This window comes from Electrophorus electricus, chromosome 10, assembly GCF_013358815.1.
Source record: "Electrophorus electricus isolate fEleEle1 chromosome 10, fEleEle1.pri, whole genome shotgun sequence".
In the NCBI taxonomy this organism is placed as follows: Eukaryota; Metazoa; Chordata; class Actinopteri; order Gymnotiformes; family Gymnotidae; genus Electrophorus; species Electrophorus electricus.
In genome coordinates this window covers 18,813,146-18,840,688 of record NC_049544.1, presented here as the reverse complement: position 1 = coordinate 18,840,688, position 27,543 = coordinate 18,813,146, and the positions used below count along the sequence as shown (strand labels likewise).

General features: G+C 40.2%; 2 protein-coding genes across 2 annotated transcripts in view; one reads left to right on the top strand and one right to left on the bottom strand.

The window, feature by feature from the left end:
• The window catches only part of sntg1 (syntrophin, gamma 1), a 50,121-nt gene extending 33,429 nt beyond the window's left edge, over positions 1 to 16,692 (bottom strand). The window contains exons 1-2 of the mRNA XM_027016959.2: positions 16,384 to 16,692; positions 8,534 to 8,681 (exon numbers count right to left, since the gene is read on the bottom strand). The gene's annotated coding sequence lies outside the window, so the exon portion shown is untranslated. The remainder of the gene's footprint in view (positions 1 to 8,533; positions 8,682 to 16,383) is intronic.
• Positions 16,693 to 22,723: 6,031 nt separating this feature from the next.
• Positions 22,724 to 24,987, top strand: snai2 (snail family zinc finger 2). The gene is made up of 3 exons (XM_027016929.2): positions 22,724 to 22,936; positions 23,163 to 23,684; positions 24,013 to 24,987. The coding sequence occupies exons 1-3, from the start codon at positions 22,858 to 22,860 to the stop codon at positions 24,192 to 24,194; spliced, it is 783 nt and encodes a 260-aa protein (XP_026872730.1). The 5' UTR covers positions 22,724 to 22,857; the 3' UTR covers positions 24,195 to 24,987.
• Positions 24,988 to 27,543: the final 2,556 nt, after the last annotated feature.

The window sequence follows — 27,543 nt, the reverse complement described above, 5'->3', positions numbered from 1 at the left end:
ACCCTGGACTGCCTTCATGACCCTGATTTTGGATTTGCCCCTATTAAATCTAGCTCCTCTCAGCACATGCGTCCGTCTCCTTACCACTCATCGTTACACATTTATTCATATAATTATCTAGATTTGTTAGTATCTCTCTTCCTCCCCCTCAACAATGTTTTTCATGTGTGACATTAGATGGCTTTATTAGCACCAGTGAGTATTTTATTTAGAAGAAGAGCAGAGATATTGTTACTGTACTGTAGAAGTGCTTTTCTCAGAGTCTCAGTTAACTCAGTTAAAGTTGTGTAGCTCATATGAGAAAGAGATTCAGTGTTGCAGTTGAGCATAACTCCATCTGGTTTGTGTCTGGCTCCCAGAAAGCCTTCCACTCTACCATGGTACTCTTCATTTCAGACATTAAGACACTTGTAACCATAAGAGGACACCATTCGTTCTAATGTCTTCATATGCCAATAGAACCTCTAGCACTGTAATGGAACCGCTGTCAAATTCACATATTGTCAGCTGGTTGCTCACAATGGAGTTCACACTACATTTGCTGTAATTTAAATTTCTGTATCTCTTACAATGCTGTGAATCAAAATCTCAGTCTGTACTAATATAGTCACAGTGTGGGCTGTGGGCATGATGAGGACTCCCAGAATGCTGTGCACCTTTCTGCAGGTTTATCTAGTTGAACATTTTATCTAGTGTATCTAGTTTGTTTTAGTGTTGTTAAAAGTAGCCTTTTTGTGTGTGTGTTTTGTTTAGCTTTCTATATACACAGCAGGTTCATACAGAATGTATACTTCTTCTGTGCTAATGCTACATTTGTGTCTGAAGTTGGATGTTGCTGCTGATTATGAGGTGAGTGACTGACGCATCTATGAACTCAAAGAAGGGCAGCAAAGAAAATGGAATCTTGTGGAAAGGGACACTGAGCATTATGGCTGCCCCCTCTCACTTGGTTTCAGCCAGCTGAGAGTGAGGCAGCTGGCTAGGGAACATGGTGAAGAAATCAGCACTGTGAGGCTCAGTAATGGGGCATGTCAGGTCCTGGAGAAATGATGGCTTTCAGGGCATAGCATGTTGTCTGTGAAGCCGAAAACACTGGATCGGCAGGTGTATCTGGCATCTGAGAAGGTTGCACAGGAGGAGTTAGCACTGGAACACTTCCTGAACTCATTGTTGCCAGGAGAGCATATATAACTCACTGTACCAGCCAGATGCCGCACAGGCAGAGAGATCAGGGAGTCCTTGGCACAAAGGCACCACGGTGAGCAGCACAGTGCTACATGGTTGAGGAGTTTGAGGAACAACCACTGTGCTGAGCAGCTCCTGAGTGAAAGAGGGCGGCATGAATAATGTGTTGATGGTGCAGGAAAAGTGGACACCATGCTTGCCAATGCTGTGATCCAGAGCCTATGGAGAATGGCTCCAGTAATGAGAATCTTCAGCATCAGCACTACACCGAGGAAGACTGCTGCAGACTTTGGGTCAGCTGGACCCAAAGGCTCCCTCAAAACATGAATGGCAAAATGGGGGGCTGAGAAGCAACAACCAACAAACTCAAATTTATCACTGCTAGCTGAATAGACAAGACAGGGATGTCTGAGCCTAGTGCATGTGTTCTGGCTTGTGCCTATGCACGGTGCATGTATACTCAAGTTTAAATATTCTTGTAGTTCCCTCAGAAGGGTTTAAAGAGGAGATAAGTGAAGTTGTTGTTGTTGTTGTTAGCTAGTGGTGGAACAGAGGAAGAGTTGGGGCTCCCTGACAGCACAGATTTTGTGGTTGAACCCGTTGGCTCTTGCAGAGCTGAACGTGCAGCATTAGAGTTGGTTGGTGGACCTGCAGGGATGCTGACAGGTCATATGCACCACAGTTTTCATGGGTGAAACCCCAAGTGCTGGAGAAGCTGAAAACGTGGCGGCAGTGTTGATTGGCGGATCCCTGAAGGCTGTGGACAGCAGTGAGTAAAGAGGTTTGTGAGACACTGGAGTGCATGATCTGTGGCAGCACAACAGGTCAGGCTTAACAGAAGGGCAGAAACGGCAGCTGTGGGAGCTTCTGCATCATTATAGCGACATCTTCATGGCCACGAAGAAAAACCGATTTAGTGCAGCACATCATTAACACTGGCATCACTGCACCAATTGCGCTCTGTCCTGTCAGCTTCCATTGGAAATGAAAGAGGTTGCAAAGCAGAAAATGAGAGAGATGGCAGTTGCGGGAATTGAGCCAGCAAACAGCCCCTGGGCAGTGCTGGTGGCCCTGGCAAAGAGAAAAGATAAGGATAGCTGGTGTGTCTGTGTGTACTATCAGCAGCTAACTGCAATTACTTAGCCTGACTTGAATCTGCACCCATACCTTAGCTAATGCTCACTGGGTCAGGGTGGCTCAGCATGCTGGAACTGCAGTGCGAGTATTAGCAATAGCAGTCACTCCAGATGCCAAAGAGAAGATGGAATTCACTCTAAGTGCTGTAATCTGGCAGTTTAAAGTTATGGCTTTCGGACTGTGTAATGCACTGGCCACATTTGAACATTTAATGGACTGATAGCCCTGATCTTTGGGGATGCCTGCAAGCTATGTCTACCTGGATGCTCCCAGCTTCGATGACACAGTCATCGACCTGTTTCAGCTATCAAGCAAACTTCTGGCTGCATCCAAAGGAGTGCAACGTCCGTCAGTTTCCTGGGTCACATTGTGAGCAGAGCTGGAGTGGAAATTGACCCTGGAAAGGTGGATACTGTGCAGAAGTGGCCCACACCAGGGAGTGTCAGTGAGCTGCAGAGATTCCTAGGTTTGCTTTTGTACTGCCAGCACTTTATTTGGTTTTGCTGATATAGCCACACCACAAAAATACTCACAGCAAAAGGAGTGGCATTTAAGTGGGACAAGGAGGCTGAGCTTGTGTTCATTATGTGCTATTTGCTAGCAATTCCCAGGTGGTGAGCTCATTTTGAACACAGATGTCAGTGATTAGGGCATTGGTGCCACCCTCTCACAGGTACAGGTTGGGGTTGAGAGCATGTTTGAGCAAGCTGGAGCTATTGCACAATGAGAACAGAGCTGTCAGCTGTAGTGACAGGGCTACAACATTTCCACCTTTAACTTTATGGCATCCACTGTTAATTTGCCCTGTGTACTGATCACAGTTTGCCTGAGGGCCAGGTTGTGAGGTGGATTACAGTGCTACAAGGAATACCACTTCACCATGCAACACCACACTAGATGCCTGCATGGTAATGCTGATGCCCTGTCTCACTGGCCATGTGCTACTGAGGAGTGCTGCCGAGGAGAGAGCGGAGGTGGCTCAGAATAGTGCTACCACTTCTGCCATTGCCCCATGGAACACCAAGCTTGACACTATCAACTGTGAGGAATTCCTCCATGCCCAGGAGGAGGATGTGGAGCTCTCCTGACATCACATGGGCCCACAGTTAAGGTGCTTCAATGTTGGCGGGGCAACAGGTGCATGATAGTTTGCCATATCATGTGTAGGACAATTTGGTGCCTGTGCAGTCCGAAAAAAAATGCGCTGGGTGCAGTGCATGGGCCGGTTGGTGTGGGGCACTTCACTGTGGGGAAGAAACTATAGTAGCAGATATTCTATTGGCTGGGCTGTTGCTCACTGTCACCATGGACATCCAAGGCCCCTTTCCCACCACTGATGCTGGGAACCATTACGTATTCCTGGTGTCATGATACGGTGCAGAGGCAGAGGACTGGTATAATGATTTCCAGTCCTCGGAGTTGGACTCCGTGGACATCAATTATCCCACGGAGAGGCCGTCACTCATCCTGGCCTCACTTCAAGGATCCTCGATGAGGGAGGAACCCACTGGACAATTTTGGGCGGGCCCTGTATATGGTCCAGGTTCGGACGCGGCTGAGTCCTATGAAGACCAGCTGGACTACGATAACCAGCAATCGGAGATGGACTCCACTGGGTCCTATGACCCCTGCATGGACTATTCAGAGGGCTGCACTGAGTATGGAGAGACAGGGGAGTGAAGTCAGAAATAGGGTCCGATCGTGAGGAGGACCCTTCGATGGAGGTGGAGGAGGTCCCTCATGGGGATCCTTCCTTGCAGAGCGAAGTTACGGGCTCCGAGGACGAAGAACCCCCAGCATCCAAGGCTCCACCTAAGGCTCTGCCCAGGGCATGCCGCCCTGGAGCAAGCTAGCTGCCCTGGGTGACTGGCAGAGAAGTAGCATCGTCTTCAGAGGAGGACACTCCTCTCTCTAAGGCGAGAGCTCCCAAAGCGCATGCGCCTACGCCTAAGCCTCGTGGAGGCAAAAAGGCAGCGACACCAGTGCCTGCACCAGAACCAGGCAACATGGCTAGTACGCTTCCCGGTGCGCATGCGCCAAAATCGGGACAGTGCCCGCTACCCAAGCCAGCGAAGGACATTCCTCCCCAGGCTGATCAGCCTCCAAACCAGCTGATGACTGGGGGACTGGCTGGGGCGCCTTCTCCTTTCCCCAGACTCTTGAATATGTGTGGTGTTGTTCATGAGTCTGTCCCTGTCCTCGTGCCAGTCCCCTGTTACCTTAAATGTACCAATCACTTTGTTCCCCTCTTTGTCTGTGTCAGTGCCCATTAGTTTGGGCGTTCCTGTATCTGTCTTTGTCCTAATTCCGGTATTCCCCCCCATGCTCCTGCTCGCGCTGGCCTATGGCAGACTGCCTGGTCCTCTGGTGTGTGTGTGTGTTAGTCGGTAGTGTCACGCCCTCTTGTGTCGTCCACCTGATCCTTGTTGTGTGTAATCGTCTTGAGTGTGTGTATATATGTTTGTCCGTGTTTGATGTAATGTAGCATGTGTGATAAGTGTAGGTGTTTTATGTTATATAAAACATTTGTCCCAACGTGCCTCATCCCTGCATCCTGCTTAAGCCTCGTTCCATCACACCTGGTCATGGATTACTTTACAAAGTGGTCCGAGGCATGTGCAGTCTTGGACTAGAGTGTGGCAACAATGGTAGAGCAGCTAGTGAAGGAGTTCTTCTGTTGCTTTCAAGTGCCTTAGGACCTCCACAGTGACCAAGGGTGCAACTTTCAGTTGGTGGTCTTGGTGTCTGGAAGCCTTGGACCTTGGCTCATGGGGCACTTCATTTACATTTACAATTTCGGCATTTAGCAGACGCTCTCATCCAAAGTGACTTACAAAAGTGCCATGTGAAAATACTCATAGAATGTATCCTAGCCAGTACAGTAGGTTAGAGTTCAAGATACCATTGAACTAGAATACTTCTGAAATACAGGATTCAGTACTGATACCTAGAAGTGCAAAATAAGCATAAGCTCTATATCATATCAATAACAAACAATAACAAACAGAGTTTGTACTAGAGTTTCAGTTACTCAACAAAGGTGCAGGATTAATGGTCATTCTAAATATTCCACAAATTGATAAGTCTTCAGTCTGCATTTGAAAACTGCAATGGACTCTGCTCTCCAGACAGCCAGTTGTCGCACCATATGGGAGCCAGGACAGAGAATAGTCTCGATGCATGTCTTCCTTGAGACCTAAAGCATGGTGTTTCAAGCCGGGCCAAAATTGAGGTTTGAAGAGGCTTCTCTCAGTTTACTCCAGCTCTCCTGATGTTTGGCTATGTGGTCAGGGAACTCACAGAGCTGGGGTTTGGTTGTCTGCCGAGGACCGAGGAGGACAGCGTGCCCAAAGCACGGTGTGCCTGCATGTCTCAGACACTATGTTCAGCCTGTTGGGGTCAGCAGTATGGAACAGCCTTGAGAGTTCTGTGTGGTATCATCATAGAATTTGGGTTGTCAGGTGAAGTGGAAAGGGGCACAGCAACAACTCTCATAATATAGTGAACCTCATCGCAGGATTATTTAGTTAAAATTGTAATGTGTTTTTTTTATGACAACTCTATTTTGTTTTAAAGTTCAGGAGTACTTCCACCATGTTTGTGATACAGTTGTCCTTTTAATTCTAGTCATTTCCCTGTTATTGTGCATAAATAAACAGTGTGTTCATTTTGAATAATGATGGCATTCTCTGGGTTTTCATCCTCTTAAAGCTACAATACTATACCATTATATCATGTTATAGCAGATAATATCAATAATCATACAGCAACCTACAAGCACCTAGCTGCTATAAAGGGTTTTATGTAATGTAAATACAGCATTATAGCCAATCCTATATTTTGCAATAAAACACTACAGAAATTATACACACAGCAAAATACCTGATCTGAACGTTCTGAATGGAGGACTGGATTCATATCATCTAGCAGCAGTGGTGTTCGTTATAATCGTACTAACACCACTAACCCAAACAATATAACATTTAAGGGTTGACATTTATTTCGCTGTACTCTTAATTTAAACAGTACTCTTAAATGTAAGCTTTGTAAAACTACTACTGTAAACAACAAATATGCAGAAATTCACTAACAACTCATGGTCTACTAGCTTTAAATCCTGTTTTATAAATCTGCATCTGCCTTGCTGTCATATCAATGACGTACAAGTTAAAGCCACTGATTTATAAATAGGAATACAAAATGGGAGCAACTGGAAGGAATTTCTATTGAAAGAGTGGCAACAGAAGCCAAATCACTCAATTATTTAGTTATACCCATAATAGCCAACACACAAAAAAAACTGTTGTCATGCAGGAAAAGTTAAAGCGTACAACTGTACTCCTAAATTATTTTTGAGTTGGTGTTTAATTCTTGTTCAGGCACATTAAAGCACTATCTCTGTAAAGGCATCATTGACCAGTAATCCTATATATATCATATGTGTGTCACATTACTCTATCCATTCACAGCTTTTTATACTTGTAATTTGGTAATTTACAATGTGAGAATGTTTGCAATATGGGCAGTCTGAGGACTGAAAAAACTGTTGTCTATTTGAATAAAAAATGGGAAACGTAGTGCCTTTTTAAATATCAACCTAGATTAATACAACACAGCTACACTGAGCTACCTTTACTCAGAATGGCTTTATCAAAATGTGCGTGAATGTAAAATTAAGTTGTTATCATTAAAAGAAATGTGATTATATGGATTGGTGTCTAGTGTTTCAGGATGGGCATTCTTGGAGTCTTGACTTAACAGGATGCTGCTGGTTTTGAAGGGGGCTGTGATGCTGCATTTGTTGCATATTTGCTGAATTAAACCAGAGGTACACTATACCCTTGAAACTGCATAATAACTAGTAAAAGCTGTGTGAAGCAACCACCTTCTCTCCTGGATGTTTGTTATGGACATGTTTTCTTACAAATCTAAGACACACAGCAGAATAGAGGTACAGAATACCTCTGCCAAATGCCACACCACCAACAGGTGTGGCTTAGGACACTGCCAGGCAGCCCAAACCTAGACAGAAGCAACTGAGGGTAAAGGGCCTTGCTCAGGGGTCCAACAGCAGCAACTCAGCGGTGGTAGGGCTCGAACGAGGAACCTCCCAATCAGAAGCCAAGCACCTTAACCACTGAGCCTCCACTGCCAATACAAATGTAACTTAGGGACTCCATGCCTAAGGCCCTGATACTGAGGACTATAACTGCTAACTCTGAATCAGTCACTGAATCAGAACTATAGTCTGCTTATAAAAGGGGAGGGAGTCAAGGGTACTGCCTGAACAGCACTGTTCTTCTTTTCTGTCTACCTGGGTATAACCTGTGTTGCCATCCGAGACAACAAGCGAAGAGACGAAGGGCAGGTGTGGAGAACTGCACAAGCGTAAGTAATCTAAAGATAATGAAAGCTCTCTTTCTCTTTAGTTGGATCAGGTGGTGATGGACAAAGCAGTCAGTGAATTCATATCTTTTTTAAAATTTCATTATACTGGCATTAAAAACCTTTAAATATGAAGTTTCTATAAAAGTGGTCTAGAGCCAGCCATAGCAATTTATCATTACATTTTCATAAAAAAGTTTTGCATTAATTCCATTAATTATCTAAAATACTCGCACATAAACTTTCTAAAAACATTCTATTGTTTTATGTAGATTTTAATCCCCCCAACCATTGTAATAAAAAGGCATCTGTCTAGAACATTTTCAGCTCCCAACTGCACGATTCACATGTAGTGAGCCTGGGAGACATTATTGTCTCTCTGAGCAAGAGCTCTCACTGTCCTTAGCCCCCTGCTGGGTGTTTACGTTCTACTCAACATTTGAGGGCTGGATTTTCTATGGTGAGAAAATTATATGTGATTTGCACATTAAAATGAGCGCTGCCTGTCATTTTCTTATATGCATTGCTGATTTAATACAGGTATAGGGTGTCTTACATATTCAGTCTTCTCTTTTCTGTCCGAAAATGTGTCTCTAATAGCAGTCAGAGTGTTTTTGCTTGTGCCTAAACTCAGAACATAAAAAATACATTACAACAAAGTCGTATCTCAGGTTAAATCCTCAGGTACAACTGCATCACTGAATCATTTCACACATAAGCAAATCAGTATGTTATTTTTGACAAGCTATGTTAATTTTGAACTTTAAGCTATTCATTCTGGCCATACACTCTCTTACCATGGGAAATTTTAGTTTGTTAGGTTTACCTGCACAGAAAGATCCACAGCACGGTAAGTGTGGCGGTCAAGCCATAAGGTCTGTGGGGACCCAGGGATGCCAGCTGCTCCTCACGCTGGGACAGGAGGTGAACTTAGCTGTGTCTGGAGGTCCCTTCACCCCTGCCAACACCACCTGCTGAGTACACAAGAAATGCTGAGCCACAGTAATTACTATCCCCTGTGACTGGAGGCCCCTTTTTGTTACTGCAGATATGTTCAGACAACAGTGCTACCAATGCAACAACAGTATACTTGCTATACATACAGTAAAGTGACCATGGGTACTTTTACCATATTCTGCAAGTACATAGATAGCACTGTTTCAGCATCTCCTCATTACCATTTTCATTTATGCTATCAATTCCTTTGATTCTGAGATTTGTCTAATGCATAATACATGTTGTACGAGTGACATTAATACCTCACTGGCAAATACAATTCAGAATTCAGACAGACTGCTGTGTTTTGCTCCAAACTCCCATTTGTAAATCTTTTCTAAATATGAAAATATTACACTACAAAAATCAGCATATTCTATTATGTGCAGATAATGTACAGAGCATGGTTATTACTGACCCGACCTGCAACTCTGGAATGACTACAAGACTGTAAAACATTTAGTGCCTCCAAATATCAGCATATCTGGGTAAATAACTTCAGAATTTACAATTTGACATTTGAATAATTAATAAGGAAAACAACCCCTAAATCATTTTTATCTCGTATAGATCTAGGTGTGTGTAGTTCTTCATGTGATTTATAATTCAAACCGCAAGATATTTGCAGACATAGGGCCAGAAAGGATCCTCACAATGACAAAACAAGGCCATTTTAAAGGGCCAGAAACAAGTACTTATCCAGAAAGGTTGATGCAAGTGGTTCATGAGGTGTACATGTACCACCACCCCCTGACACTTACACACACACAAAGGTCATATAATTCAAAGTCCCCTTTTTCTACTACAGTGCTATCTGTCTCACTCACCCACTCTCTGTGGCTCACCTACCTGCTGGACCTGAGCATTTCACAACTCTTTTTAGAACAGGTGAGTGAGCACATTCCCACAAGCTACAGAAGACCTGCGTATTCTACTATGTGTTTTTTCTCAGCCAGTGATTCAGACAAAATAAATATCTTCCCTGTTTACTACAGAGCTGACTGGGGTCCCCACCCTTCATAGCCAAGCTGACACTGCATGCGCTCTGGGAAATTTTCTCCAAGACACCATAATACAAATTTTTGCCATTCTGTTTAACCTCTAGGGCTTCTACACTGTGTCTAATGAGTCTCCACCTGCATTACATTTATATATATATATATATATATATATATATATATATATATATATATATATATATATATATATATATATATATATATATATATATATATATAAAATGCAAAACAAAACAAGAAAAATTGCATAATACTAAACTTTTTAAGGTCTCATCATCAAATAATTAAAGTGTATGTTAATTGTATGGCTGCAGAACTGCAATGATTTATAAAACCTCAGAGTAATTGTTTCCAAACTACCACAGTACCAATTCAGGAAAATAAAACACCTTCCCTCGCATTTGTTTTTGAAGAGAATTTCAAACATACAAATATAGCCAAATGAAATAGATTTGCAAATAAATGCTTTGTATTTGCCAATTAAAACTGTTTAGGAAATAAATATAACTGCAGATGGTTCTACCTAAAATAGTTGGCACTGTTGTATGTTTACAGTTTTCTCATCAACACCAGTGCACTTAAGGTTGAGCACTTAATGTAGGAAGGGATGTGGAAATCTATATTCTTTTAGAATTATTAGAACCCTTCAAAATGGGTTTTTGAAGGGTACAGACATTGGATAAGCCTTTTATTGATTATATGTGTGCTGTCTGAAGGCATGAGTATCTTCATTGTAAAGATCACTATTTAACATTCGTTTGCCATGTTGATGGCTGCTCTGGCTTGGCTAATCCATGGCAATGGAAGTCACATCTTTTTCTATAGCAATAGGTAGGTGTTTTAAGATACATCACACTTCTGAATGTGTTCAGTACCCATTCATCATGAATTGCGCAATGCCATCTGGGTGCAGTATAATTCTGTGGTGGAAATAAAGAAAACGAGTCTAATCAGATTCTTGCACCATGTCTTACAAAAAAAATTGACAGGAAATGTCCACTCATGATGTCTCTGTCATTCACTAAATAAATATGACTATGTAGCATTTACAGGAGGGGGTTATCCCCCGAATGGGAAAACTGACATAATTTCTCTGTCCCAGCTTGGCAAGGCTGAGCTGTGAATAACTATGACTTTAATATTATTGTACTCACCTGTATCATGTTAGTCCTCATTAGTCTCTGTATTTAAACCCAGTGTTTGTATTCAGTCGTTGCAGTCTCGTCATTGTTTGATATCTTTCTGAGCCATTGTTTATCGTTGTCTGTTTCTCTGGTTTATTGGATCTCCACCTGTTTTTGGATTACCCTCCTTGCCTGTTCCCCTTCTCTTTTGTTTACTTTGTTGACTGCGTTTTTGGATTGTTGACCCTGGCTTATGTTCTCTGGATTATGACTGTGGAATACCTGTATTCTACAATAAATTGCATTCATCTTACTGCAAGCGACTCCATCTCTGCTCATGTTCAGAGCACTGAAACACACTGAAACACAGTAGTGGACAAGTTATTATTTTAATTTAATGTCATCATAAAACCCTTTTCAGTAGGTGAATTCACTCTGGAAGCTATGCTTGAAGGCACCAGAGACTGCAATAAAGAGTAAACACAAGTATAACCTAAAAAACAAACCATTGCAAAGAAAAGAAAGCCATATGGAGCACATACTCCATATTACTATACTCCAACTCAGTACATACTTCAATTCAGTGACCACTATTGTAATTACCCACTGATTACCCACAAATTTAAAACAGTCCCCTTAATTTTTGTTTTCTTTGTCCCTGAACTCTGCTCGCATTTGTTCTTAAACTTTTATGTGTGCTAAAACTATAAAAACTGATTAAAATAGTGAAAAAAAGAGAAATGTCACATTAAAGTTGGCAAGAAAACATTAAAAAGCCTACCAAGTTCCTGTGAGGTTAAATGCTTCAAATTTCAGCAGGAGAATGCCCCAAAATAACCAGCTATAGTTTTTCAAGAATAAAAAATTAAAATGTTATTGATTGGCCAATGAGTCACCTGACCTCCAAGCCTTACACAGAACTCCTCTACCCAAGTGGTTATTGCAGTAGCTTATAATTACTAAACAGACAAAAGTGTGACTCATCACTACTCGTGTGCCTATGGGTCAAAAGGATTGACCCTCCAATGCAAGCCTTTTATGTGATTATAATCCACTGACAGTGCCAATGCCAGGCCACCTGAATCTCTGCATTTGGTTCCTCATTAATTAATAAATCAGAAACATCCAGTGGTCTACCACAAGTCTAGGGTATTTAAGAGCAACAAGGTAACAGAGGAAGAGGAAATAAGAGAGCAGGGTGTTTATGACTTGGGGCTTGACCTAGTGCACTGTGATGGATGGCTATTGGACAGGAACAGCTCCAGAATACTTGGGAGTTGCCAGGGCCAATCTAACACAACTATTTCCCCCACTGAGGCTCATTATACCAAAGAAGGCACATAATTACTACCGCTAGCCAGAAGGAGGACTCCAAACCATGTGGCACTGCTACAGAAAAACTAAGGGGAAGCTCCATTCTGATTTATTTGCCTCTTACCAGCTAGTACCCTCGACACCTAGTGTTAAACGAGGACACCCCATTAAAAATGGAATAAATTGAGTCGTGTTGACAAGAGACTAACTGGCACATATTAGCAGACATAATGAGAAGCAGTGAAGCAGCAAACGCCTGTCTTTGATGAGTATCGTTATGAATATTTATATGAACAAGATCTCCTGTCTTGGATGAATGTATGCTTAATGAAGTCATAGAGCAAACAATGGTAGTACCTGCCACACCAATCAAATCCATGTCTACAAAAAACCCTTGTTGCAAAATAATATTCTGCTTTTGGGAGACACAGACCAGAGCCAAACTGTGGCCAAGAAAACATGTAAAGTGAATTGTGATTTCCATTACCTAGTACAAAATTCCCAATGATAGAGTAATATAGTCAAATATTACACATTTGCAAGAAAAGCAGCCGCTAGAGCTGTTGCCGTTCAGAAAGTATCTGACTGTGATCTGCTTTAAGAGTGTAACTTCACCCAATGAAGTTATTTCCTTACTTAAATAAGAAATAAGCTATGTGCTCATGAGATCATGAACAATATTAAAACATTTAGCAAAATTCACTAAATCAGTTCTCATCTACTACTAATAATAATGTCACATTCTGAAATATATGAAAGTTCAAGACTTGTTTTAAAAACCTGTGAAAGAATCTTAAAATCAATTTTAAAACAGGCCGACAGTGCAATTATGCTAAATAGGTGTAAGGTGCTCTCTCTTTCTTGTATGTGTTAATACTCTGGCTGCAGCATTCTAAACAAGATGCTGTCAATCCAGTATGCAATGCATTGCAGTAGTAATAGAAAAACAAATGCATAGGCCAGTTTCTTAGCATCTCACAGTGTAAGAAAGCATGTAACCCATACTATTTTTTTCATTTAAAGAAAGCTGGATTAGGGTTATGAGAAAAATATTGATGTCAGATCAGAAATTACTGTTTGTCTTCTGTTTGCTAAAATAAATAACAACAGACAAAGATGAGTCCCTGTCACAGACTGCGTCTCTGCTTTGTGACGTACTAGTGTTTTTTTGGACCAGGGAAATATATCGTGTTTTAAAACTTCCAGTGAAAATGTCAATGCTATATCTTTTCAGATGAAAATTGATGTTTCAACAAGCATCTTTTGCTTGTTGAAAAAAATCTTTGTCAAAAATTTGACAAAAGATTCATTTTTCATTATGTCTTATTGTTGTGGTAAATAATGTGATATTTAAGCAATTTTCTGCATTGAATCCTTCAGTTTGGAGCCTAACTAACTGAAGTTACACCATATTGCTCTGAATTTTAGTTACAAAGGCTACCCATCTATCCTTTTAGCATATAAGGTGAGCATGTGTGTTTGCCAGTTTGTGTGGCATTTTGTAAACTCCACACTGCTGATTTCTCCTGATGATTGTAAGGTTCAGAACAACACTCTGGGCCTGACCCCTTAGCCAGTGCTCAGCTGACCTTAACACTGGCTCTCAGCCCAGTCAGAGAGCTGTGCAGCACTCATGCTTGTTATGCTGCACATCTGGGGGCATAATGGAGTGAGCTCAACAGGTGAGAGCAAGAGAGGCTCACTGCAGGGGCCTGGAAGTGACGCATCGCTCAAGAAACAGCCATGCACACTGCACACAATTCAGGGCAGGCCATCCCACACATCACACTACAAACCCTTCACATCAAAAGGAAGACAGCTTTGGTGGGCTCTTTAAGGGATCAGCCTGGATTTCTATAAAGGTGCTGGGTGAGGAATAGAATCTGTTCCCAGAAAAACAGATAAATGACACAATAGTCTATCACTTGAACAGTCTGAACAGTCCATCTATTCTAATCATTATTCAAGACTTGTGAATAATCACTATGATAATCTTTTATAAAATATTAATGAGATACATAACATTCTGTGTGACTTGAGAATACATAATTAAGCAAAACTGTGGTGCTTCCTAGCTTCCAGTTTTACAATATAGACATGCGCAGAGTTCTCTCCCCTCATACATATTTGAATCTGAATTCATTTTGTACAATAATTCTAATACTCTAAAGGTATTATTCACTAATTACTGTGCTGAGCTAGGGATACATACCCCATAAAAGTGTTCCAGAGTTAAACCTTCCATCAACTCATGATTGTGCTAAAAATCAAACATTTGCAAATCAAAGAAAGTGCCCTGAAAAACATGTCTGGTTGGTAGTTCCTCACACTTTCTCTAACTTAAAACCCTAATTAAGAGGTGAAGATGTTTTCATGAACATGACCAACCTACCAGCCTGTACCTCTGGTCTCTGCCTCAGGAACAGTACACACAGCGGGTTGCTACTTTGAGGTGAATCACCAGTACCCAGGACCGCAGGCCCTCAGTATTCTCTGGGAAAAGCTGCCAGGAACTTTGCCTTCACAGACTAATGATCTGATTATACTGAGAGCAGAAAGCGGATGTTTTCTCTCCATGGTCCACAGACCTCATCCATCTACTGTAGTGGCAGACATAGTGACAGCTGGCTCAGTGACACACCACTGTCAGTGAATTTCACATGATGAAACACAAGCCCCAAACAAGCAAAGTACCCTAGTTAGGGGTACAACAACTGATTGACATTAGTGACAAGATTAGTGACAAATCGACAGTAAGACTGTTGGTTAAAATATTATTCACCGATGAATTATGATAAAGCATAGCTATACCTCACGCTGAGCGAGGGAAAGGATTTGAAAAATGACACAGAAGCATGGACGGAAGCCTTCTAAAGTACGTGAGTCAATACCGTTTATGCCTTTTGGGAAGAGAGCTATAAAATCCTGACCTTACACACCACACCAGCGCTACAGTCATGCATTACCGCCCAAAGAAAAAGTAGCTCGTAGAAGGAACGTATTAGATGTTTATGCTTCTCATTTTCTTAGTTGTTAGAAACTAGTAACAACTGGGGAAGATTCCATGACGATTTTTTTTACACTGGACTCGTTAACGCGTTTTTTTTAATGTATTGTCAATATCGTCGTCGTATAGTGGAGTTTTTTCCACTGTAATGGGTCCAGCATCAACACAGGGTAATTTCGTCTGCTGTTCTCTGTATAGTCCGGTGATGACGAGAAGCTACTGAACCGTTCACTGATTTTGCATATATATTTCACTAGATATTTATAGAAGAAATACTTAAATACGTTAAAAATATATTTTTATATATATTTAAGTTTTGTGCAAGATGATCAAATCCAGAGTTTATGAAGATGAAAAGAAATCTTTTAATCGGTTAATCAATGCAGCAACCGACAGAATAGTTGCTAGTTGTGTTCTTTATCCTAGTGCTTGAATAACTGGTTTGTCGTTCAACTCAGTCATGCAGCAAGCACAGTCGTGGCCTGTTCGTATTGAAGAAAAACTTACATTAACCGCACGGATTGGACAGCCCATTAGACAAGCTAAAAAAAAATGTATGACGCACATGTCCTATTTTATTTCAGTTCTGGAGAGCATACATTCCCCGACAACACGAAATAACTGAAATTTTAAACATCAGATTTTGCATGAGGTTTTGTTAAATTGTGTAACATCCATCATTAAACGGGACAGACCCATTCCACAGAGCCATGCATGTATAAAGGCGCGTATCTGGTATTTTAAGGTTTAATTTTCCTGTTAGTAGGCCTATCAGATCAACGAGGTTTTCGGTGTAGTTTTGGGTCGTGTATATCATTTCACCTGAAATTGTTGCCAAGTAAAGGTTGAGGAAGACTATCTGACACAGCAGTCTGTCCATCCACCTGCTATTTGGTCAGCATTCAAAAGTAAGCGTGGCAGGTCAGTTCTCAGTCGCTTCTATAGGCGGGCTTTGTGCAGTCTTTTTTCAGGTTTTCAACTGGAGGTTTTACTTTCGTAATAAAATGACACCATACCTAATACGATTCTCAGGCAATACGCTTAGCCAAAATCCCGCTTCTTTCCTTTTACACAAATCTATGCACAGTTTTCAATATGACTGTCCCTCGCAGCTGTATCAAGCTCGCCTGCAAATTGAATTTGCGCACCAATTGTGCTGCGTTAGGTTCCAGCTCAACCTTATGGCATATTTTAGACACTCTGGTGCAAAGCTTACCTATTCTGTTAACAGGTGGTGATTTGCTATTGGTTCCAGTTGGGCGCTTTCTTTTATCCCTCTTGAATTCTCGATTTGATCATTTCAGCCCATGGCATACACTACGTTCCGGATCAAAACCGACTCAGTAGTCGCTCCCCCGCTAACTGGCAATGGACCAAGAGAATCGTCAAATTCTCTCCATCAGTACGATAAGCATGTTCTTGTGTTGTATTCCCAGTGCAGGAACGGCACGTCGGCTGTCCTGTTCGCCAACATCCTCCGCAATCCACGCAGTGCACGGCTCTACATTTTCTTGCTCACTGCTGCTGTCTGCTCCATGGTGCTGTAATAATGACTGTCTGAAAAATTAGAAGCGCCCCCCTCGCCGACAGCCTCAGTGACTCGTTATATTAAACGAATTCTCTCCTTCAGCCAACTGACCAAGGTTTCTGAGTATTCAACACCAAAATTTTAATTTCTTGGACACAAAAGGTATATGCCGTTCACTCTTAGACGGGCGGCTTTGAAACTAGACAGATTTTGTTGCATCTGCTCAATGCGGTAGAATTTGGTGAAGACGTACAGGCTTTAGTAATCACGGGCTGCTTCCTGGCGCTACAGCGCTAGAACGTTACATACAATTGACGATTGACGGTGTTTAATCAATTTGAGTGTTTTCCTGATAATATTAATACCTAATCTGACCTAAAACGTTAGGCTTACACATTCCAGTACAAATTATTCACACAATAAACTATTTTCCTTCGTTTACATGGAATGATAATAATTAGTCATAGAAAACAGCCACCTGAACAGCTATTGCAAAAAACGGCTTTTTGCATATTATATTAACCGGCGTTTTGAGTAATAAGTCGACACCACGGTATGTCATGACACACCACTCGTCCCCAGCAGTGAATACAGTGACTGTTTCTGCTGTAACAGTTGGTGCATCTCAGCAGATGTTCTTCTATCGTGCGGATGACAAGATACTAAATGAATGGCAAAAAGGTCCAACACCATATCAGTTTCGCCAAACGAGTTTACTTCATTGGGTTGTCTTATTCATTTACAAACATTCGTCGGTTGGCAGAAAGGTCGTCTTAAGTCAAGATAAAGGTTTTCTTTTCTTTTTTCTTTGCTCTCCCCATCTTAAAAACTGTCACTTCATAATTGGTTCTAATAGGTGTTTTTTAAATTACCCATGACGACCTGACAGAAATAAAGTGAACACACCAATGACTAAAAATTCCACACCTCTAATTTGTTTGCACGGAACAACATCCGACATATCAAGGAACGGACATAGTTGCCAGGTGGGATAGTTTCCTGTGTGAAGTGATTTCCCCTGTGAACAAGAACAAAACAAAACAAAAAAAACACAAACACTGTGCTCTTGCTGCTCACGAGTCATCTTTGGCGAGATAACATGAGGTCTCAAGCAAGTCTCAACAAACAGTGCCAACCAAGACTGTTATAATACGTTCCAAGTCTGCTTCCCAAGCAACCTGCTATCACCGAGTGCTGATCTCGGCATTTGTGTTTAGAAACTTTATGAGCAGTAAAGTTAAAAATACTTTATACAGTATTCGAGAAGCTGCTTCCACAGCAGAATACGGGATTATCCTCTGATACATGATGAAATGTGGCTTAAAGGACATATTCCCTATATTTATGCCAGACTAAAAATCAATTAATTAAATTTAATTTGATTTAAATTGTTCTTTCCTATAATTTATTAATATTGACAGTTTTACTATGCCTATCGAATCAAACTGAACATAGCACAACCAATAGCTTTAGCACCGAGCGCACTTCTCTACCATTTCTCAAACATATTATAATGAGGCAGTTGTTTAAATTTTCAAAAACCATACTAAAGCTCCTTTCTGACAATGCGAAACACAATATGTTGTCAATATGAATAACAACAAATCTGATTATCACACTGGATTTTGGAACCACAACTACTGTAGTATATCTTAACCACTTGTAATCCTCCACAAAAAAAAAAAACAACCAAAGAAAGAAAAACATCTATTTGTGCAAATGTGTGACTATGCAGTAAGTTTTTAAAATGAAAATCTAGGTTTTTGTATGCCTAAATGACTGTAGTAACAAAGAGTGACACATAGTATAATGTTATTGTTCAAAACTGGCTATTGTTCATTAAAATGAAAGACAAAGAGCAGCTACATTTTTCAAAAGCACAAAATTGTAAAGGTTTTCTTTAAAAACAAACAAACCTTAAGTTATTGGAAAACCAAAAGTAAGAAACTTCAGAAAAATGTATCAACATTTGAAACTGTATTTTCAATAATTCAGTCAATAGCTCTTTCTCAGGGTCTCATGACCTTTAAGGATTTCTATTGACTATTGAGAAAAATGAGCTTAGTTGCACTGCTTTAAAAGATCAGTTTAGTGCCCAAGGCCATACTACTTTGCATCACAAACACACACACACACACACACACACACACACACACACACACATACATACATACATACATACATACATATACATATATATATATATATATATATATATATATATATATATATATATATATATATATATATATATATATATATATATATATATATATATATATATATTGTTCTGAGGTGGGAGGCACCACTGAAGGTGGTGGAGAATGACCAAACTAAGATCCAGATTGACCAATCATAAGTGATAGCAACATCAAGACCAAGGAACAAGAAAAGTTCAAGAAATACCAAGGGCTGAGAGAAGAGCCGAAAAGTTGTGGAAAGTGAAGGCAACTGTGGTTCCAGTAGTTATCAGAACACTAGGGGCTATGACCCCCAAACTGGGAGAATGGTTCCAGCAGATCCCAGGAACAACATCCAAGATCTCCATGCACAAGACTGCAGTCCTGGGAACAGCTAAGATACAATGCAGGACCCTCAAGCTTCCAAGCTTCTGGTAGAGGACAAAGGCTCTTTATCAGCTTTATCAGCTGAAAAGTAGATGTTTAAATCATAACAATAATTCCATGGAATTTTAAAGTTCAGAGAGTGTAGATCTTTGAACTTCATTGCTAGCATAGCAAAAACTGGCAATGCAAACAGATGTCATAAATACAATGTCCAATAGTATTAAACTGCCATGTGACTAGAAATGAAAAATCTTAAACTCTGCGTGTGTGTGTGTGTGTGTGTGTGTGTGTGTGTGTGTGTGTGTGTGTGTGTGTGTGTGTGATAGTAGATAGGATGAACAGTACTGTTAACAGATGTGGCAGTCCCAAGTGATGGAAACATGAATATGAAGATATGAAAAGTAGAAATATGAAAAAGAAATGAAATATAGCATGTAGAAGGTTACCACCAAAGTTATCTTAGGGCACTTGAGGTTGTGATAAGGGCACTTGAGGTTGTGACCCCTAAACTCAAGGAGTGGCTCCAACAGATCCCAGGAAAGTGCTTCTGAATCCCAGGAAAGTGCTTCTGACATCAATCTCAGTCCAGAAGAGTATAATGCTAGGAACAGTGAAAATATCACAAAACACCCTCAAATTCCCAGGCCTCTGGTAGAAGGCTTTCCTTGCACAGCCAATGAAGGCCCTCTCTCCAAAACATTCTGTTTCTCTGGAAACATTGTGTACTACTCTACCCATAAAATATCAAAAATCAAGGCTTGTTCTTAGATCTGTCAATCAAGTCAAGTAAAATGTATTTATATAGCAATTTTTACAACAGTTGTTGTCACAAAGCAGCTTTACAAATGTCCGAGTCCAAGACCCCAGTGAGCAAACCAAGAGTGACAGTGGCAAACAAAAACTTGCTAGAGCATGAGGAAGAAACCTTGAGAGGAACCAAGATTCAAAGGGGAGACCCATCCTCCTCTGGCTGTCAACGGACACTACTATAGCAACAATATAAACAATAAGGAGCAGAAAAGTAGTGAAAAAGAGAGAAAAAAAAATCACATTGAACATGAGAATATATGTTCTTACACCCCTACAAATCTAATGTCAACATGTTTCCAAAAAAACTAAATTAAAAAGGCTTATTTAAGGCGGTTTATCTAAGCTAGCTGTGGCCTGAAAACCCCCAAATTTTGTCATGTTTTAGTTACTGGTAGGACAGCCTGCAGTGACATTTAGCAGACATAGCCCACATGTCTTCACAATGAAGTCCTTACACTGTTTTCATAAAAAGATGCACATGTATTTTTGCACCCACCCACACACTTACAAACAAGATGCAAAACATTTTAAACAGTTGTAGGACATTGTCACTGCACAATGGAAGTAAAATGCTCTTGCTTTAATGCAGTGTAGAACAATGTATGTAATCCCCCCCGCCCCCTTCGGTAATTGGGTTTGGTAGATAAGAAATCAAGCTCTCACTGAACAACTTCCTACTGTGGCAAGATAGAAAATGTGCTTAGTGTGTGTCATTTTAATTACAGAGAGTTCAAAGGCAAGAACTGCCATTAGGTGCATCCTTCACATCGTGATTAATTCTGTTCTGTTCTGTTCAGTATTATGCACTATGTTCAGTATTATGTTTAATTCATGGAATGCACTATTTAAAGGTTGTTTGATTGGGCTTGTGTGGTTCTGGGTGCAACTATTAAACCCTGAGATCCATTCTAGAGTAAGAGTTGTAGGAATGGTCTACTGCTAAACCCAGAGGGAAAGACCCAGAAATGACTATGCACCCTTGAAATAGTGCAACTCTGTGTCATTCTTTTTGGCTGTTATGAAACATTATTTCAGCACCTGGAAACACCATGCATTTCATGAATATATGGTTTACAGTCCATTTCTATACCATTAAGAGAAAGAGACAGATCTATTTTGCTAGCAGTAGAGTGCTCAAGGCATTATTATTTTCTAGCTAATCAAAAACCACTTTAAACATTTAACCTGACTATCTTTATTCAGGTTAGTTAGGTATTTATACAAAACAACTTACACACAATGCTAAAGTGACATTATATGTAAGAGTGTAGGTTGGCTTGCCTTTACAAAAGACCAATGAGTCAATAATACAAACCTGGGTCTAGTATCTTTGCCACTGAATTAAATGTTGTGATTCCACAAATTGGAAAGATCTGCCTTCCGTTCATGATAAAATTACAGAAATACATCATGTAGGGTTTGAGGAGCTACTATAATCTCCTGCACTGCACTGTGTGCAATGCACTCCTTCTGCTGCTCCCATCACTTTTTAAAGTCAAATCTCTTTTCTGTCATATGCATAAAGTCACTCAAGTTCTTACTTTCATGTTATTCCTAAAGGCTTCACGAAAATAGTGCAGTGACAGTGAAATACATAAATGCCATTACTAAATAGGATTAACACAAGACAAGACCACTGTATACAGTATATACTTACAAAGAGTGTGAACACAGCACCCATAGCATATTTGTTTAACATAGCAAGCATAATCACTAAAGTGACAAAAGCTATTAAAGTGAGCATATTGAGAATGAAACAATATATGCAATATTAAATGTATGATAGATCTGTGCAGCAGAGTATAGTAGTACACTGACACATTAGTGCACATTATTGCACATTAGTGCACAATAGTGCCTGTTGTGTATGACTTTGTATGACAGCGCAAGCTTCCAACATGTTACACGTTTGAGTGAACAAGTAAAAATTTTTTTACAGTCTTACAGACTTACAAGATTAACTTAAATTCCAAGCTAGGTCATCAAAATGCTCTGTCTCTTGGTAATGTTACAGGGATGTTGATAGACAAACGAAAAAGACGTTTGTTGTTGCCGTTGTGAACACAAGAGGGCGCAAGTGGACTTTAACTGTCTCCCACACTGACCTCAAAAGTCAAGAGATCCTAGAATATTTATTTGCTCCATTCTTTTTTAACCTACAAAATACCATTTTTATAAGGTCAAAATAGGCAGTATGTAAATGTAAAGTTCTAAAGTATTAACTGTTTTGGCAAAGGATGTTCTTAGGTTGGTTTCAGGATCACTTTAGGTTTTAAAGATTTCATTCTAAAATATAAATCAAATAAATAAAAAAAAATTAAATGTACATTTTTCTTTCAGTTTTTCTTTCACAACATAGCTCATATCTTCTGAAAAAGGTACACACATGTCCAACGCTTCCAGCAACGATATGATTTTACAGGGACAGGCACCGTCGACAGCTTTGTGACAACAATGAACCTTGAACATAATGGTTTTGGGTTTTTTTTCAAAACACCTGTCTCCTTCTTCGTGGCTGTCTGAGTTCCGCCCACAAAAGCAATGGGCCTATAGTAGGACCGAGGGCCACGATTATGTAAATACTAAGTTAAACCCCGCCTCTTTTGCACCTGATTGGAAGTATTTACTCGTGCTAGCAGTTAGGTGCTATCTGTAGAGTTAGCCGCTCTGGAAGATGACGCACTGTTGGAATACGCAATAAGGATTACTCCGTTGCAGTGATTTGTCATTCTAGGACAGTGTCGAGGACCGTTATATTTGTCTTCTTTTCACAGACTTTTTCAAGATGCCTCGTTCATTTCTTGTGAAAAAACATTTCAACTCTACCAAGAAACCTAATTACAGTGAACTGGAAAGTCCAACAGGTAATATCATGTTTTGATAATGTGACATATTGAGAGAAAATAAATACGATTAATTAAATTGTTTAAACTAACTATGCTTTAGTTAGCTACATATGATGGTATAAAACGTGTGGCCTTTATGTCTTACACTTGGGTTAAAATCTGGTAGCTGCTTACTCGAAGCCAGTATTTAAAGCTGGGTTAGTTTGTTTATAGTTGAGGATTAAATGTAATGTTTTGTTTGCAGTATTTTTATCGCCATACCTGCTGAAAAGCCTTCCAGTGCCTGTAATACCTCAACCAGAAGTTCTTAGCCCGGTGGCATACAATCCAATCACCGTGTGGACTACAAGCAACTTGCCGCTTTCGCCCCTTCCCAGCGATCTATCTCCTGTGTCCGGTTACCCGTCGCCGCTTTCTGACACCTCTTCTAAGGGCCATAGCGGCTCAGAAAGTCCGAGGAGCGATGATGATGAACGGATGTCTTCCAAACTGTCTGACTCGCACACTTCGGACGCAGAGAAGTTTCAATGCAGTTTGTGTAACAAATCGTACTCCACGTACTCGGGACTGATGAAACACAAACAATTGCACTGCGACGCACAGACGAGGAAATCTTTTAGTTGCAAATACTGCGAAAAGGAGTATGTCAGTCTTGGGGCCTTAAAGATGCATATACGGACACATACACTGCCTTGCGTTTGTAAAATGTGCGGAAAAGCCTTCTCCAGACCGTGGTTGCTTCAGGGACACATCAGAACGCATACCGGTGAGTAGATTCAGCCAGTTGGTTACCAGCTTGTATGTGCATAATTTGACAAATGGTTTTTAGATGGGGAAAGTTTTTCTTTTAATCTGTGAATCTCATAGCAGATTTAGAGTATCATGTTTCATTGTGATACATGATGGTAGCTTTTGTAGGCTTCAAACTAATAAAAAAAAAAAAGAAATTTAATTTCTAGTGTTTGAAGTTACATTAACTATTTTGGACCTTGTATTGTTCAGCCATTCTCCTGTTGGCCCTGCTGATGACTTACAGCCCAAATGCACTCTTACCGGAGCAATGACGTGTTTATTTGGTGTCCCTGTTGTGGCAGGTGAGAAACCGTTCTCCTGCCCTCACTGCAGCCGAGCGTTTGCAGACAGGTCCAACCTCAGGGCCCACCTGCAGACTCACTCAGACGTGAAGAAATACCAGTGCAAAAACTGCTCCAAAACCTTCTCCAGGATGTCCCTTCTGCACAAACATGAGGAGTCAGGCTGCTGCCTAGCCCACTGACAGGTCCACATAAAGAAAGAGCTCTCTGACCTTAAGGTGCCTTACGATTTAAGCCACTTTTCCCTCTCTGTGCAGGGGGAAAAAGCATGTTCAGTGAACACCCAGTAGCCTTAACTCCACTTGTGCCTTTGACTTACTTTTCTGTTCCTTTCAGTTAAAAAATATCAGTTTATCATATGCTCTGTCATGTGCTTCCTATTTTAACAGTATTCTTACTGTTTTCATCAGTGTTGGGCTTTTGCCCTGTGTACTGTCTTATTGTTTACTGTTATGTGCTTTTTGAGAGGGCATAATAAGAACTACATATGCCCTCACTTGAGTAGTAATCTTTGCCCATTATTTTACATTACTGGATGTCTAAGGGTATGACAACTGCTCTCTTGTTATTGCTGTTGTTGTATTTCATGGCAGGTGTTTGGTGATCAAGCCAAAGAATTGCGAAGCAAAAAAAAAAAGAGACCAAAGCCATTGTTACAGCGGGAACAAGTGCAAAGCATATTTTTGTTTGTTTGTTTGTTTGTTTGTTTTAATTGAAAATATTTAAACTGTTTCATGAACAGCCAGGAGAGCACACCAGCATTCAGACTCATAATGTTCTGTCAAGTGCCTTTTAAAGTTTTGGCATCTTGCCAGAGATATTGCCCAAGACTTTGTGTTCAATATTTTTATATGTTTGAATGTATGTGTGACTGAAATGATTGTATTTTGATAGTATGCATTTTAAAAGTGGAATGGGTGGTATTTTTGTATTTCTTTTTTATACCTTATGAATAAAGTTTCCTGATTATTTTAATGTTCCTGTTTTAATGTTCAGAGCGTGAGCTGCTATCATACCTTACAGTGACAAGTTTGAAAGATTTGAAAGTCTTGTTGAATGACTCATGCAGTAACAATTAGCGTGATTTTTTTACATTAGTAATTCACTTGATGAAATGGAATGCTATCTCAAAGGCAGCAGCAACTGGCAGCTATAGTTAAATTAAATTGTAGTTGTACATTTTTATAAGCCTGCTTTGTTTGGCATCATAAATGGTAGTGGTTGTGACAGAGGTCTGACTAACACTCCTTTATTACTTGATTCATTAGGTGGAGATGTTCTTTTAATCTTTCCATGACTTGTGGCCTTGTATGATTAAGTGAGCTGTGCTGAGAGTTGTGTGTGAATGGACTACAAGCACCGACTGGCTCCAGGAGGTGTTCACGCATATCAATGCTATGAATCAAAGTGAAATCGGTTGGTGTTTGGTCTAGTTTATATTATAGATCAGCTGTTAGTAAGACAATTCTCAAAAACTCACACACTAAAAATCTTATTTTCTAAAAATGAAGTTTATAGACATTTTGACATTGTGGACATTTGTGGGTTGTTTTTAGACTTTCATATTTGAATCAGTCATTGTGGCCAAAAGTACATGTACTAAAGATTAAAAGGTAAAATACTATAGTAAAGGGTACAGTACAAAAGAATAGAGTAATAGGATAAAGGCTAGAATATTAGAATACAGGGAGAGTACTATAATAAAGGCTGGAGTACTAAAATAAATGGTGAGTACTAGAGTAATGAGTAGCATAGCCTAGAGTGCATTAAAGGGTGAGCAATTTTTTCCAAACAGAATCAATGGGCCACTTGAGCCTACTCTTTGTGAACCTGTTCAAGTCCCAAACAAACCCCAAATGTCACACTTCCTCCCTATGTTCATCTCACTTCCCTGCCATTTTCTTTGAAAGTCCCAGACTTCTGTGCCAGTAAGGATGTTATTGTCAAACAGCAAGGAAAAATCAAGATAAGTCAGGACACTAACAGAATGTGTTCAGTATAATTCCGACATTCTCAGTGTAGACTCAAGATTTCAAATTAACTACTTAGTAAGGTTTCATTGAATGTTTAGTGAATTAATTTATAAACTAGGGCAGTTTTATTTGTAAAGTACCTTCGATATTAAAACAAACCCTTCACAGATACATGAATACCACAAAAATGAATTTCTACCGAAATTCTTGTGTGCTGTCAACAAAATTGTAAACTATGGGTTGAGTGTTTTGGACTGCTTGACTACTGGTGTGGTGAGCACTTGTTTCCCCTTGTTTCCCCTGTGGGTTCCTGTGTCTTTAGTTTTTTTTTAACCTTTATTTCTTAACCTTTTTGGGTCCCCTTTTTTACCGCATTGAGACATGCACAAGGAACACGCATCATCCAGAACATCCAGCTTCTGTATTCAGCCAGAGTTCAAGGACATATTCCACAAGGCCACAGAGGAACAGGCAGTACACATTCTATCCCTCTTTTACCCTCTCTCTCTGTCTCTCTCTCTCTCTGTCTGTCTCTCTATTATACTCTCTCTCTCTCTCTCTCTGTGTATTTATATATCCCTCTCTCTCTCACTCTCTGTCTCTCTCCCTCACTCCCCTCTTTTTCTCTCCTAACCTTAACTCTTAAGCAGATGTGCTAGGAAAGACAGGACCATTCTCTCTCTGTTTCACACAGCACACTGTTTTTTTCTTTTTCTCACTGTCCTGTTGGCTGTCAGCAGTATAGACTTTTATATATTTGGCATTAGTGGCAACAATTAAGCCCAGCAATTAAGCAATTAAGTAGGATTTTTCCATATCAGCCACTTCAACTATTTGCCGGTGTTACATATCATGCAGAGGTTTATCCTCTCATGATGGTTTCTGCTCCCCCTTGTTCCCATCTTCCTTGAGTTTCTGCTGACTGTTTCTTACAAATGTTCGGCACCTTAATTCCATACCAATTTAGCCAACTTAATCTTAACCCAGACAAAAAGAAAACTGAGATGGGATAGGTCAAAAGGTCAAGATGTAAAATAATATTGTTTACTGTTAACATCTTAATGAGATATTCCCACAAATAAATTTAAAAATTCCATGGCAGCAGAGTATTTTGCATTTTGGAGAATTTTTTTCTTTCAGAAATAATAAAAAATAATATGAAGAAGAAGAACAATTATGGTAATTTACCTAAATTTTGCTGATGAGCCAGGAGAAACAGTGGAAATCAATAAACTTTATGTCACTCACAAAATCAACAAGTAAACCATATGACATTGCTAATAAAAAAGATGAACCTGTTCTGGAGCAGGCTCTGATCCTGTCCAGGCCCATGAAGCTTGATTCAGCATGTGACAGAGGTAGCAGGAATCACATTCCCTGAAGTGAATTACTATCATGTTCACTGCTATCTCTTCCAATGCTTCCTGTGCATCCTCACACAGCCCCTGATACTGTCATAGCCAAGATCATTTAATACGTTACTGATATTTGTTCCAGATTATGCTAACACTCAGAAAACAGGCAATCCTGTAATCGGCAATCCTGTAATGACCAAATT